Source organism: Patella vulgata, chromosome 7 (genome assembly GCF_932274485.2).
Source record: "Patella vulgata chromosome 7, xgPatVulg1.2, whole genome shotgun sequence".
NCBI lineage: Eukaryota > Metazoa > Mollusca > Gastropoda > Patellidae > Patella > Patella vulgata.
The window spans coordinates 67,625,051-67,640,898 of record NC_065885.2 but is presented as its reverse complement, the minus strand read 5'-3'; the positions used below and the strand labels follow the sequence as shown (position 1 = coordinate 67,640,898).

General features: G+C 37.2%; 2 protein-coding genes across 4 annotated transcripts in view; one reads left to right on the top strand and one right to left on the bottom strand.

Annotated features, from left to right (window-relative positions):
- Positions 1-8,958, bottom strand: part of LOC126828513 (phosphatidylinositol 4,5-bisphosphate 3-kinase catalytic subunit beta isoform) — a 36,103-nt gene extending 27,145 nt beyond the window's left edge. Inside the window, exons 1-7 of the mRNA XM_056102556.1 lie at positions 8,825-8,958; positions 6,733-6,888; positions 5,004-5,099; positions 4,464-4,596; positions 2,605-2,834; positions 1,164-1,337; positions 18-87 (exon numbers count right to left, since the gene is read on the bottom strand). Of these exons, the coding sequence (XP_055958531.1) occupies positions 18-87; positions 1,164-1,337; positions 2,605-2,834; positions 4,464-4,596; positions 5,004-5,099; positions 6,733-6,873 (844 nt within the window). The 5' untranslated portion in view covers positions 6,874-6,888; positions 8,825-8,958. The remainder of the gene's footprint in view (positions 1-17; positions 88-1,163; positions 1,338-2,604; positions 2,835-4,463; positions 4,597-5,003; positions 5,100-6,732; positions 6,889-8,824) is intronic.
- A 261-nt stretch (positions 8,959-9,219) lies between these two features.
- LOC126827719 (transmembrane protein 121B) lies at positions 9,220-15,204 on the top strand. 3 transcript variants are annotated; one of them, XM_050557206.2, is made up of 2 exons: positions 9,220-9,334; positions 11,824-15,204. In XM_050557206.2, the coding sequence occupies exon 2, from the start codon at positions 12,594-12,596 to the stop codon at positions 13,497-13,499; it is 906 nt and encodes a 301-aa protein (XP_050413163.1). In that variant the 5' UTR covers positions 9,220-9,334; positions 11,824-12,593; the 3' UTR covers positions 13,500-15,204. The 3 variants fall into 3 exon arrangements, with proteins under 3 accessions (XP_050413163.1, XP_050413164.1, XP_050413165.1); XM_050557207.2 differs by lacking the exon at positions 9,220-9,334 and adding an exon at positions 9,543-9,724; XM_050557208.2 differs by lacking the exon at positions 9,220-9,334 and adding an exon at positions 9,784-9,854.
- The last annotated feature ends 644 nt before the right edge of the window (positions 15,205-15,848 follow it).

The following is a 15,848-nucleotide window of genomic DNA, read 5'->3' as shown; positions in this document are numbered from 1 at the left end:
GTGAGTTTAAATCTTACCTACAACATTTTCTCTGTTCAATAACCAGAATTCAGGACAAAGATTTTTAGTTAAGCACTGATAAACAAACTGAAAGAAAAAAAAGATATGAATTTGATTTGATAAAAATATGAATTTGATTTGATAAAAATATGAATTTGATTTGATAAAAATACGGGCATATAAAAGCTGTAGATCTTATCTATATGTATTTTGAATTGTTGCAAAGGAGAATCGTTGTAGACGTATCTGAGAATCATGTCTAATAGGTTCAATCAACAGGGAGGTAGGTGGCTGAATGGTTAGCGTGTGCGTGTTGTATCATAAGGTCTGGCGTGGTTTCGATTCCCTGGTTGCACGTGACAAGGATTAGGGTCACCTGTCCAACCTCGTGGGTTTTCTACGGGTCCTCCGGTTTCCTCCCACTGCTAAAGACCCCTACGCGCAAGCGAAATATTGAAATGAAATTGAACCATATGTTAGTCCCCAAATGACCTAGTTTGTGTCGAGTGGATGTTAAACCCCAGCTCTCTCGCTTTCAAAATGGTTGACAAGTAAAGGTGTTGTCTAGTCCTTCAGATGGAATGTAAAATCCACCTGTGTGCATGTAAAAAGAAATAATCTGGACAGTCAGAATTGAAAGATAATTGTAGTTGGAAACTCCACTGCCCTGGCAGAATTCTCAACCTCACACTACACTCACTCTCTCACTCTGTCTCTCTCTCACACACACTCTCTCTCTCTCTAAATGAACAACACAAACTGATAAACAATAAAATATGAAAATTGCCAATTTGATTAGAATACAGATCTATATTTCGTTTTGTTTTTTTATACTTTCGATGGCCTACACTACATGAAGATCTGACAAGTTATAGCCATAGGTCACATCAGGGGTCAAAAGACCGACTTATGACGCCAGACATTTGATTAACCAACCAGCATTGATGTTACTAGTGGATTACCCACATTTCCGTGAAAAACATGTCTAAAGCTTGCCGTAACAGACCATTTCATTGGCTTATCCCTGACACCATTCAGAACACGAGTTAAATAACAACTCTTCCAGATCCTAGTGTAGTAAAGACAAGTAAAATGAAATTTTGAACTATAAAAACGAAATAGGATCTGTGTTTTAACCAGATTGGAAAATTGGTGACATGTACCTTGAATTGCTGTAATGGAGAATCACCGTAGATATATTCTTCCCGTCCGACTACCTTTATTAAATAACAATCTGAACTACCGACTTTCTGACCCGTGGAAGACATCTTCTTCAGAGCAACATCAATCAGATCTGATGGTGTACCCATAGCTGACGTCTTCAATTTATAAGTCGTCTAAAATTAAAAAGAATTCACATATTACATCAGAACTAAATATATTAGCATATTGCATTAGATCTACAGGTAGATATCATTGTGGTTGTTTATAAACAATTAGAATATTACATCAATAAGTCGCCACCAGTAACCTTTTAAATGACTTTTATTCCATGGCAATGTTTGTCATATGTTATTCTAATTCAGTTACTAAATGTTGCTTAAACATGCATTGCAAAATCTGCTTATTACAAGTCTTTCTTTAGGCCTGAAATGTTATCTAAATTATCAATTAGACATTAATTAACTTATCCAGACCATAATAAACTCTCGATGTCAAGGCTAGCCTTCGATGTTGGCTGGATTAGATTCCTATATGCTGCTAACGACCAATGATAATTAAATCAGAAAAAGTGGATAATCGAGACTATGCTGTTTATATTAATGATTTTAGTAATGATGACCGAGACTATGCAAAAATTTCACCTGCTTCTTTCTCGGCTCATAGGGGATCAATTTGACTGAAATTTTCAGCAAATTACCTTTACACTATCTTGATTTTAACTATTATAGCGAGAACTGCCATCTCTTTATCTTATCACCCATAATGTATCTTTAAACAATTCAAATCATCTCTATTAAACTTACATTATGCAAAAGCTAAATCTGTCTATTGCAAGTCTTGAGATGTTATATAAACTATTAATTGGACAAGCTCAATATCAACTCTGTAGACCCACGGATGGCTTGGATACAGTTTGGATTTAAACAGTCGTCCATTTAAAATTAAATCAATAAATGGTGGACCAAGCTAACGTTTACCGTTAGTCGCTGATATCATTACCGGAAACTGGTGATTAATGCCCTGCCAAGCGAGGCTACCATAGCCAATGAGCATGTTACTTGATAATCGAGAATATGTGGGTGGAGTTATTGTCTGTCAATCAAACAATCGCCAATTCTCATGGACGGTGCAGACACAATTGATGCCTATTTCTAGTCCAAACTTCCAACAGTGACAATTTCGTTCAGAACAAGCATTCAGCCAAACGAAAATTTGGGGGTGGGCAAAGAGGCCAGAATTAACATTGACGTCAATGGGGAAATTAATGGTGGCCTGCCGCTAACAGTGTAAATACTGAAGAGAGTTATCTCCCTTTAGTTAAATAAATCACCTGGACCTCATAAGAAGTTTTGGGATTGTTGAAACTAGATGGTTAGTGTAGGCCACCCCCATCTGGACTATCCAACTTTAAAAGAAAGGTTAATGAATAGGCCTACTAACCCCAGTATCTTCTATCTTCACATCTACGGCTATACAATCATTGCTTAAATTAGCTTGTACACGTTCGGGTAAATTCCATGTGCTACGTAATATTGGTGGATGTTTTAATTTCAATTTTTCCACCCAGCCCTGCTGTTTTTTATTTTGGATTATCCTGTCACAATGCTGGACCATCTTTTGACGGAATTCACTCACTTCTGCTGGTGACCAAGCTTCCATTTTCTGCGGACCTATAAATAGAATATGTCATAAAAGTTTAAAATCTGTGTACATTATCTTCTATATATATATTTGTGACTGTCGTTTGTCTGTCTGTCTGTCTGTTCGGGGTTGGCGGCTACTTCTGCTGGTGACCAAGCTTCCATTTTCTGCGGACCTATAAATAGAATATGTCATAAAAGTTTAATATCTGTGTACATTATCTTCTATATATATATTTGTGACTGTCGTTTGTCTGTCTGTCTGTCTGTTCGGGGTTTGCGGCTACACTAGGTCTGCCCCGAGTCTGAAATTTGGGTCATTGGGGTAGCTCGGACCAGGGAGTAACATAGGCCAGGTGGTGTTAGTCTACCACTTCCGGTTTCGGAGTTATGACAGAAGTAACGAGCGATAACAGATACACGGGCGAATTTCTGCTCACTGATAATTCCTACGAATACGAAAAGGTGTTATCTGAGACTGTGAGAGGATATCTGACAATTTATGGAGGGAATTAACTGTCACTAGATAAGAGAAAACGAAAACAATAGAAAAATAGAGTCTCAGAAATCAAAGGTGTATTTACCTTGTCACAGAATTTCAGCTCAAAGTATTGATTTGTTTTTGAAGTGAACGTCAAAACCGCTTTTCCGGATACGTATCCCTTTTAAGATGTCGGGTCGTTTTTATGTTTATATTTACAATCTCAGCATCGATTGGGAGCTGGCTGCATTTGGGAGCTGGCTGCAGTGGTTAATGCAGAGTGTATATTTACAATCTCAGCATACATGTGGGAGCTGGGCTGCAGTGGTTAATGCAGAGTGTATATTTACAACCTCAGCATACACGTGGGAGCTTGGCTGCAGTGGTTAATGCAGAGTGTATATTTACAACCTCAGCATACACGTGGGAGCTTGGCTGCAGTGGTTAATGCAGAGTGTATATTTACAATCTCAGCATACATTAGGCTTTTCAAATCATTGAGTTGAATTTTTCCAATTTTTTAAATTAGGTGTGTTAAGATGAAATTTGTATCACTAATTAATTGGAATATTGTAAAATAGTACAATTTGTTGACCAGAATAAAGATTGGGACATATTATTCAGTTACAACAAGAGTGGTATTGAGCCTTTAATGTATAGTTTCAAACCACTGTTAAAAATTTGTTGAGAATGATAGAAAACTATTGGGTTTTTACTGTTGTGTAGTTTAAAGGGTCTGTCTAGATTAGATAATGGGTGTTGGGTTGTTTGGGAGCCATGGTGGCTAGATGGTTAAGACGCTGGCTCGCTAGCCTAGAGGTCAGGTGTTTTCGGTCCCTGCAATGGCCGAGAAAGTTCATCCAGATCTTCCGACTTGGTTTCCCCTTGTCAGTGGTGCAGAACGGAGGGCCTGTGTATATATTGGAATGCACGAAAAAGATCCCCTGGCAGTTGGAATTCGATATAAGAGTAGGCCGTATTGCCACTGTCCGGGCAAAATTTCCCTCATAGCACACTGTATGGCGTATGCCCGTCTTCATTAGCCCAGTATAGGAGCAGAACAGTAGGACTTTAAACCCCATTTCATTTCATTTATAACTGTTTGGTTTCTGGAGCAGTGTTGAGTAATTAATTAGTCTTTTAGACTTTGAGATCAATATAAGTGGAGGATATCTTACCTTTACCAACCAAGCTGTTAATATTACGAGCAAGTGTTTTATTCTGTTCATCTCCTTGTTTTTCAACCAATTTTAAAAACGAACTAAATGGTTGAATATCATTCAAACACTGACTTTCATCTAACAATTCTTCCTACAATAAAATTATATAATAAAAAAATTCCAGTCTGATTACAATAAAGATTCATTCTTCTTTTTTATACTTTCGATTGCCTACATTACATGAAGATCTGACCAGTTTTTGCAATAGGTCACGTCAGAGGTCACACGAGTGGCTTTTGACCCTATGATGTTACTAGTGAATTATCCACAGTTCCTTGCAAAACACGCCTAAAGCAAGCCGTAACAGACCCTTTCATTGGCTAATATCTCACACTATTCAGAACGCGGGTTATATAACAACTCTTTCAGATCCTAGTGTAGTACTGACAAATAAAACGATATTTTGAACTATAACTAACAGAATGAAATATAATCTGTATTTGAATCAGATTGATACAACCTTCTCTCTCAAAAGGTACAAATAAAACATATATTTACCTTCTCTCCTAACTGATTAATACAAATAAAACAATAAGAATCACTATCTTTTAACAGATTATTCAGTGGTAAGTTCTGGGCTTCTTTCCATAAATTCTGAAATAACAATTTGGAAAATAACATTACAAATAAACAAACAATGGGTGTCTAAATTGTTTAAGCGACATTTAGTAACTTAAACATACATTATGTAAGACTTAGATTTAGATACATGTAAAGAGTTCATAGGTCTCGCTATGATAGTTTAAAAAATAGAAATTGAAAACGATTATGTTGAAAATGCCAGTAAAATTACTTCATTCTGAGTTATCGTCGATTGCAGAACAGTGTAGTTGTGATTGTCATTGTTACGATAATAAACAAAGTCTCGTTTTTCCATTTTAAATTAAATCATTAACCGCAAATCATAGTTACAGTGTAAATCTGTTGAAAATCTTGAGTTTCCGATAGCATCAAGAGTTGATTATGATCTTGGCAAATTAATTAATGTCTAATTAATAATTTATATAACATTTAAGGCCTAAAGAAAGACCTGTAATAGGCAGATTAAGCTCTTGTATAATGCATGTTTAAATGACAATAACACATGACACAATCATATGGAATACAAGGGGGATCATGGTGGTTAAGTGGGTAAGAAGCTGGCTTGCTAGCCATGGAGGTCCGGTGTCCGATCATTGGCCGAGAAAGTTCATCCTGATTTTCCGGCGTGGTTCCCCCTTGTCCGTGATGCAGGACGGAGGGCCTGACCAGGACAGCTGTCTAGTCCTTTGGATGCGACGAAAAACCGAGGTCTTGTGTATACATTGGAATGCACGTAAAAGATCCCTTGGCAGTTGGAATTCAATATAAGAGTAGGCCGTAGTGCCGCTGTCCGGGCAAAATTTCCCTCATAGCACACTGTATGGCGTATGTCCGTCTTCATTAGCCCAGTTCGGAGCAAAACAGTAGGTCGTTAAACCCCATTTCATTTCATGGAATACAAGTTACTTAAAGGATTTATTTCTGGCAACGTTTTGATAAGGGTTTGCTTGTCTTTTTAACAAGCAAAGAATGGGTGTCTAAATGTCCACTGATGAATTTTTTCTGGGTGACTCAGTGAGTACAGTAGTATGATACTGGCAGACTAAACAAGAAATCTCGGGTTTGTCGGGTTTGATATCGGTGTTAGCCCAAGTAAGCCATAAAAGAAGATTTACATCTATCCCACGTAAAGAAGATTTACACCTATCCCACGTAAAGAAGATCTATGTCACGTAAAGAAGATCTATGTCACGTAAAAAAGATCTATGCCACGTAAAGAAGATCTATGTTGCGCAAAGAAGATCTATGCTGCGTAAAGAAGATCTATGCCACGTAAAGAAGATCTATGTTGCGCAAAGAAGATCTATGCTGCGTAAAGAAGATCTATGTCACGTAAAGAAGATGTAAAGAAGATCTATGTCGCGTAAAGAAGATCTATGCCACGTAAAGAAGATGTAAAGAAGATCTATGCCACGTAAAGAATATCTATGCCACGTAAAGAAGATCTATGCCACGTAAAGAAGATCTATGCCGTGTAAAGAAGATCTATGCTGTGTAAAGAAGATGTAAAGAAGATCTATGTCGCGTAAAGAAGATCTATGCCACGTAAAGAAGATCTATGCCACGTAAAGAAGATCTATGCCGTGTAAAGAAGATCTATGCCGCGTAAAGAAGATCTATACCACATAAACCTAAATAAACAAACCTGTTTAAGAACATCTAACGCAGAGTAAAAGTTAATGTTCATGGCAACCATGATTCCTGTTGGTAAGAGGAAGTCAATATCCAGGTAGCCATCTTGAGAAACGTTTGTTGACACATTTGGTAAAACAACTACTGGTGGCATCTTTAACGTTTCTATCTGAAAAAAAAACATGAATAGTTTAATATAATAATAACGAGTCTTATAAAGCTCTAATAGGGACATGCTCTAATAAATGGGGACATGCGCTAATAGGGACATGCTCTAAGCACTGACCAAACACCAAGCACACTACATGTAGGCCTACATGTATAACACAAACCAAGGTCCTATTTAAAGATAACATTTTAAAAGATTGGTCTGAGTTATACTGATCTATAAATATAGATAGCTCAGTCACTTAATCCAGACAAACATCAAAGGATTTACTATAACTGTTTATCTTCGCTTTGTATGTATGTATGTTTACCCATCATGCTTCACTGCCGCACTCCGGACCCACATACATGTATGTGGTATCAAATTAACCAGTATAACCCTTTGAATATTTTAGTCCATCGAATTTCGGCTCTGGACGAATTTTGGCCCCTGTCAAATCTGGCCTCCAGGCAAAGAAGGTATCCTGCTAGTATCAAATAATAATAGTGAAGCCACTCAATGAATGGAATTATTAGTTGAGGTCACTGATCTAGAGTGGGTGGATTTAACATCAACAGTAGATAATCCCCATGCTTGGATGTTATCCAAATAAACAGAGGCTCATCAAGGGTGAAACAAGGATGACAGGTAGATGGAGAGAGAGAGAGATAGAGAGAGATAGAGATAGAGATAGAGAGAGAGAGATCTAGAGAGATAGAGAGAGAGAGAGATAGAGAGTTGGATAGATCTAGTGAGATAGAGAGAGAGATCTAGAGATAGAGAGAGAGATAGAGAGAGATCTAGAGAGAGGGAGAGATCTAGAGATAGATAGAGATAGATAGAGATAGAGAGAGAGAGAGATAGATAGAGAGAGAGAGAGATCTAGAGAGATAGAGAGAGAGATCTAGAGATAGAGAGAGAGATAGAGAGAGATCTAGAGAGAGGGAGAGATCTAGAGATAGATAGAGAGAGATAGAGAGAGAGAGATAGAGATAGATAGAGAGAGAGAGAGATAGAGAGAGAGAGAGAGAGAGAGAGAGAGAGAGAGATAGATAGAGAGAGAGAGATCTAGAGAGAGAGAGATATAGATAGAGAGAGGGAGAGAGAGAGATAGAGAGAGAGAGATCTAGAGATAGATAGAGATAGAGAGAGATCTAGAGAGAGAGAGATAGAGATCTAGAGAGAGATAGATAGAGAGAGAGAGAGATCTAGAGAGAGAGGGGGGAGAGAGAGATAGAGAGGGGGAGAGAGATAGAGAGATCTAGAGAGAGATAGATAGAGAGAGAGAGAGATCTAGAGAGAGAGATAGAGAGATAGATAGAGATAGATAGAGGGAGAGAGAGAGATCTAGAGAGATAGAGATAGAGAGATCTAGAGAGAGATAGATAGAGAGAGAGAGAGATAGATAGAGAGAGATAGAGGGAGAGAGAGAGAGAGAGAGAGAGAGAGAGAGAGAGAGAGAGATCTAGAGAGAGATAGAGAGAGAGAGAGATCTAGAGAGAGAGAGAGAGAAAGAGAGAGAGAGGGGTGGTGGTTAAGGTCCGCTAGACACAAACTATGGACTAACATATGGCTCAATTTTAAATTTAAATAATTCGCTTGCATGTTGGGGGTCTTTAGCAGTGGGAGGACCCAGAGAAAACCTTAAAGGCCTTACCCAACCACCCAGGACTCCAGGTGACAGCACTTTATCTAATCTAATATCAAAGGACAAGAGCCCAAGATGCTTGTAAACAGATATTTCAATATGAAAAGATAAATAATTTTAAATCACAACATATTTCATTGACTTGACAAAAAGTGACTCACTTCCCCATCAATCAAGTGACTTAAATTCCCCATGCATTGTGTACTGTGTAAAATCTGACAGTTGAGGTGACAAAATTAAGTTGAATCTGGGGTTGTCAAAAGTTCTAAATTGAACAAAAGATTTTAAAAAATGTTAAAAACTAGTTACCTAATTATAACACCATATTTATCTACTTGATGACATCGGTGAAACTTCGGTTCTTTAGTTTGTGATAAGCAAAAATCAAGTCTGTTTTGAAAGTGTTTGTTTATTGGCCATTCCGTCAGCATCCAACTTTTACTTCCGCCTTCACGGCTTGTTTACAACGATTTAACATTCCGAGAGAAAATAGTTCCGACATTCAACAAGGATAACGTTATTTATTTAACATAAATTCATTAAAATACCCTATAAAAAGTATAAAATATTGAATGCCCGTTTCTGTTTTATATTTAAGGCACTAACGTGGACTAATTGGATTTATCGTTTTAATGCCAATTTGTAGGTCGCCTTGATCTAACCCCAAGTGCTTGACCTACTAAGGATTCCGCCTTGGTTATCAAGACATCGTGCAGAAAACAATAAGGTTTTTGCAGTCTGGACAACCCAAACTGCATGGATTGTTTATCAACACGGAAGTTGCGGTCTGCAAACTTTAAAAATTCGCTTAAAATAATAGTAAGTAGCCTATCGGTACTATACGAATTTGGCATAATTGTACATTTCACAACAAATCTCTTTATAAGCCAAATGGTGGTTCAATATATTTAACAACGAAAAGAAAAGTTACACAAAAAACGTCTTCCTTGACCTAATAATAATCTAAAAATACATAGTTTTGGTTTTGAGTCTATATAATTTTATAAACCATGTGTTAACAATTCAATAGAGAACGTGAATCACCCAGTCAGGTCAATATTTGTATAGAATAAGACGGTTAAAATTTTACCGCCAAACACTGATCTTAACCTTGCCAAATTGGCAGTGGTAGACTAGCTAATTTGGCAGCTATAGAAGACTTTTTATCTATCCATGATTCCACGAGCCAATTAATATTATATTATAACAGTAAGTAGGCTAATTAAGTCGCTGTTTTTTTTCTATGGTACAATTCTATAGAAGTTTGACACACCTTGGTACAATGCACAATGGACCTTATAACATCATGAGATACTTGAAATTCTCAGGAATGTTAAGGGTAATTAATGATTTGATTGCCAGAAACTCAGAAGTAACCTTTTAGTTTACCTGGCTTTTGTTTTAGTTTAGTTGTTTGAGTCAGTTGATGGAAAAGTTTGAAAAGATTTCTACAGAGCTTCCAATTTTATGTAGAGATCTCTACATCGTCAACTTTAGATAAATAACTATGTTAATTGTTTGGGCATTCATGTTTGATGTGACTCCCATTTTTGTGTCTCAATATTTCGTTGTTGTTGAAGACTTTGTCTTACTCATTGGTTTTAACCCTGAATTTATAGGTTTTGATCTTACATACCTGACAATAATCTTAATCCTAAAATGTAAAAGAAAAGTGATGAAATGTAAAAGTGATGGAATGTAAATATATAGAAAAGGGAGTTTGATCAAACATGATCGCCTTTGTGCGCTTGATCTTTATATTTTGATTTTATTTCAATAACGTTTGTTTGTTCGTTTCTGGAGTTAAACGTCCACTTCCATGAGGAGTGATGTCGTAGATAAGTTTTTTAATAACAGAATGTTAGCCTATACATAGGTACTGTCAGATCGAAATATTAAGGCCACGTGCAGATTTCGTCAAGGTCACAAGATGTAAACGGGGTTAGGGCATGTAATTGTTGCAGAGGATTGTGGGTTAAGTCTAGGGTCAGCGCTAGCCCTGTTTACAACTCATGACTTTGACTTAATCTGCATTTAATTTCTGTTGGTCAAGACTGGTCAGTATGTCTGAAACAAGAGGCTTGGTAATTGACACACCAAGTCACGAATGAATTATGAACTTGAACTTTAAACGTGTTATCTCCTTTCCAATCAATGTAACCTGCACCTAAATATATACTTTGTACATGTATAGTACATAATGCACTAAAATATATATATCTTATCTGTTTAAAGAGGTAAATTTCAAGACGATACAACAATTTTTACATAGAGCTTCTGAATGTCATTTGAGGTAATTTGAGGTATTTTGAATCCCTTGGAAACTACAATACTGTAAAAGTTGAATCTCTAAACGATACTAAAGACTCTGAGCGATATAGGAGTCCCTGTAAACTGCAATATTGTAAACCTTGCATCTAATACATGTAAGAGAGGGGGGGGGGGGAGAGAGAGAGAGGGGAGGGGGAGGGAGAGAGAGGGGGGGGAGAAAGAAAGAGATAGTGGAAGATAGGGAGGGAGAGAGAGGGGGGGGGGAGAGAGAGGAGGGGGAGAGAGGGGGGAGAGAGAGGGAAAGGGGGAGGGAGAGAGAGGGGAGGGGGAGAGAGGTAGGAGAGATAGGGAAAGAGAGAGGGGGAGAGAGAGGGGAGGGGGAGAGAGGGAAAGAGATAGGGAGGGAGAGAGAGAGAGATGGGGCTTAAGTCCTCTCCATACAAACTATGGTATGGTTGAATTATAGGAATCCCGTGCCAACTCATATGTTGTAAAATTTGAATCTATAAAAGAAATATCAGTCTAAAAATAGTTCAAGTCTGTTCAGTATTTATAGAGACGTGACGCGACATTTAGCATCTTATAACGACGATCATGGATATAAACAAGCCAGTACCACCGATAACTACTTGGTAAAAATTTACTTTTGGTTGGCCTCTTTTCATCCAATTGAATCCATGTCGAGCGATTATTAACCATGGATTACGCCATAAAAATTAGATATTGTGAGGAATCTGAGGCTTTGTCCTGGAATTTATACATGTAGCTTGACAAGGACAGCTGTCTAGTCGTTCGGATGGTATGGAAAACCGAGATCCTGTGTATACATTGGCATGCACGTAAAGATCCCTTGGTATTTGGAATTCGATATAGGTGTAGTAGGTTTCAGTATAGTGCTGCTGCCCGGACAAAATTTCCGTCATAGCACACTTTATGGCGTATGCCCGTCTTCTTTAACCCAGTATAGGAACAGAACAGCAGGACGTTAAACTTCATTTCATTTCATTTATTCTAAATTATTTTCCTTTTTATTACAGGAAACATGAAGCTGAAGAAGTTAAAGACACAAGACTTGAAGGATCAATCATTTCCTGGCAGATCCATCAAATCCTAAAGACATAAATGTACAAAGTGTCACGCTTGTGTCGTTAGTGTTGGATGCAAGACAGTGCAAAAACGAAGACTGTAATTTGTGTTGTGTTTCAGATTCATACAAACATCTGAGATATAATATATGGATGAAAAAGAATCAGTGTGTTTGAGTGTTGTAGTGATTATTGGTTTGTTTTGCTCTAAATGCCATTTGATTTGCAGAGTAACAGATGTGACTTAATCTATTGACCAATCAATGAGAAAGAATCAAAGGCTAGGTTTCTAGGCCTAATATTCCACTGTTGTTAAATAAGATAATTATTATTGCTAGTTAAATCAGAGACATTTAATAAATCAGTCAGAAACTTTAAATAAATCAGCCAGAAACTTTTTCAAAAATCAGTCAGAAACTTTTAGTAAATCAGTCAGAAACTATTAATAAGTCAGAAACATTAAATAAAACAATCAAAAACTTTTTAAAAATCAGTCAGAAACTTTTCATAAATCAGTCAGAAACTTTCAATAAATCAGTCAGAAACTTTTTAAAAAATCAGTCAGAAACTTTGAATAAATCGGTCAGAGACTTTTAATAAATCAGTCAGAAACTTTAAGTAAAGAGTCAGAAAACTTTGATAAAAAAATTAAAAAGCTTTAATATATCCCTCAGAAAATCAGTCAGAAACTTTTAACCAAAAAAAATAAATAAAAGAACATAATGGATAAATGTGCTTTAATTCCTACGCGGATTATCACCATCTTGTTAGTCATTTTACAAGGAACTATTTTAGATTATTACCTCATTAAATATAACAATTGGTATTGGTACGCCTGGATAGCCGCAGATCTTGCGCTTCTTTTTGTATTTATTATGACTTTTGTAATATCGTACCGACATTTGAATTTGATGCGTACATCGACTACCCCAGTTCAAGTTGGCAGTCTGCCGTTGGTTTATTTCGCCTGGCTTGTGTATTCCATACTATTAGCGATACGAGTTGGCCTGATTTTCAAGGATATTGCCTGGAAGCTGAAAGAAGAGGATTTCTTTGGTCCAAATACCTTAAAAGTCACGATTTCTCTGGCAGCCGTGATTTTTTTCCTTCTTCTACAGTCGCATCACAACGCACCGTGTCGTAGCAGACGCGAGCACCAAATTGAAAATTTAACCAAGACTGTAGTCTTCGACATCTTAGACTCTGTAGACATTCTGGACGTATTTTTTTTGAGATCCGCGAAAGATGCGCTGCTACCTGGTTTGGAAGAAGGTATTTTGGTAATCGCATGCCTGAATTTTATTTTACCAACTCTTCCATTAATGACATTAAGTCGAATTCATTTCGGATTTAAAGTTATTCCACGAAATATTGACATTTTGCATCGACTTTTGTTACTGTTTTTCGTCAACGCTCCGTTACTATCGATCCGTCTGGTACTGTGGCACAGGTTAGATCAGGATATTTCCACGTTTATCGTCAAGAATTTGTTCATTATCGTGGTTATGTTATACGAGTTGCATAAAGAATTTAAACATGGAAAAGAAAACCTCGGCAGAAATGACAATACGCACGTGGGTTTAGACTATCCAGGTGAAGAAGAAGAAATGGTGGAGTATGGTCGTTAAGGCCAAATAAAAAAAACAATTTCTGGTTCTCAATCTGATTAAAATACAGATCTATATTTCGTTTCGTTTATTTATACTTTAGATGGCCTACACTACATGAAGATCTGACAAGTTGTACTGGGAGGTCTCGTCAGGGGTCATACGAGCGGCTTATGACCATATGACATCCGACATTGATTAATGAATCAGTGTTGACATTTCTAGTGGTTTACCCACAGTTCCTTGCAGAGCATGCCAAGAACTCGCCGTAACAGAACATGTCATTGGCTAATCCCTAACATCAACCAGAACGCTGGTAATATAACAACTCTTCAAGATCTCAGTGTTGTGAAATAGGATCTGTGTTTTAATCAGATTGTCTGGTTCTCAGATTCCGCAGCATCATTTAAATGAAATCTCGTTCAACACCCTAGTCCTTGAAAATGGCTTGACCTTCATTTTGTTACCGTAAAAAATAGTGTGAATTTGATGTGTTGTTTTGGGCAAATGATAAAAAGTTTCAATTTCATTAAGCTTAAAGATGCATAATGCAAGAGCTAAATCTGCCTATTGCAGGTCTTTCTTTAGGCCTTAAATTTTATATAAATGATTAATTAGCCATTTATGAACAAAACAAGACCATAATCGACTCTCAATGCCATCTGATGGGTATAATTTTAAACAGATTTGAATCTGATCTGGATAATCGAGACTTTGTTTATTATAGTAACAATGACAATCTAGGCTACAGCTTTTTTTAAATTCAGTTTTCTCGGCTCGGATATTGTGGCTTCTATACGTGTGCATTATTCTGTATAGACTGTAGAATTTTATATAGCAGAGGTGGATTGTAGAAATGTTTGAAAAATACGCCAGCATGCAAAATGACCAATTGGTCAGAGATCTAGTTTCAGTCAATTTCCCGGTTCCATAGCCCTCGGTCTTTGTTTATTATCGTAACAGCGGTAGCAATGACAAACAAGACTACACTGTTCTTCAAACGGCCATAACTCCGCTCAGAATCAAGTAATTGACTGAAATTTTCAAGATATCCCCTTTTCATTATCTATATTTGGGTACGGGACACTTCGTCCCCTGACAACTCGTTACCAAACAATTCGTCCCCGGACAACTCATTCCCAGATAATTCTAATTCGTCCCCAGATAATTATTTGAACTAATATTATAGCATGAACCGTCAGCTCTTTATCTAAATCTTACATTATGCATCTTTAAGTAATAATAATGATGGTTTAACATGAAATAGCTTCCCCATTTAGTCTTTAATTATGACATACACATGGTTTGAATTATATGCATGTAAACTTAATTACGATAGTTTATTTTTCTATTTTTAAATTAATATTTTTGAATGTTTTAAATAGTAATGGACTTCTTACATGACCCATGACAACCAAAATAAACCCATGACAACCGAAATAAACTTCCTCAGTCCCGTAGTTGTATTATATGTCATTCAGATGGCAATTTATAAGTTGTTTAAAAATCCTCTTAGTGCCAACCCCAGTAAATCTATCCCGGGGGTATTGTACTTATCGTGCCAACCCCACTAAATCTATCCCGGGGGGTATTGTACTTACATGTATCGTAGTTAATTTTTACTGCTGGTCAGTCATTTTATATTTTTACCAATTCATTTAATTGTAAATTTTTTTAAAGAGAAATAGTTTTTTTTATTCTGGTTATAAATTTTATAATTTCATGATATTTTATAGTTATTTCGTTATTTATACATCTCATATATGTTTTGGGTTCCATCTCTTGCAAATTGTGGGCGTATCTTGCCTGGCAACCACTGTTTCTTTTTTTCTATGGTCACAGGTACATTTCTGCCGTCTCATCTTCGAATTCCAACTGCCAAGGTTTTTTTTTTAATGTGCATCTTCAGTTTTACACCCCCATGAACATTGTAGGCCCCAACCCTGATAAGTGACAGGCCCCATTGTAGGCCCCAACCCTGATAAGTGACAGGCCCCATTGTAGGCCCCAACCCAGATAAGTGACAGGCCCCATTGTAGGCCACAACCCTGATAAGTGACAGGCCCCATTGTAGGCCACAACCCTGATAAGTGACAGGCCCCATTGTAGGCCACAACCCTGATAAGTGACAGGCCCCATTGTAGGCCACAACCCTGATAAGTGAGAACAGAGGTTGAGAAATCCCTTAGGTCCTTTTCAATCCTAGGATTCAAACTCAGAACAAATAGAACAGTGGCCTACCATTCAACTACCATGCCTCCTGCCCGGGATAAAAACCACAGCGGTTGTATACAGGACCTCGTTTTTTCCATCCCATCTGAACAACTAGACCCTGTTCCTTGCCAGGCCCTTTGTGCTATATTACTATTG

Excerpts from the sequence above, each read along its gene's own strand:
- LOC126827719 (XM_050557206.2), top strand. The coding sequence starts at position 12,594 with ATGGATAAATGTGCTTTAATTCCTACGCGGATTATCACCATCTTGTTA.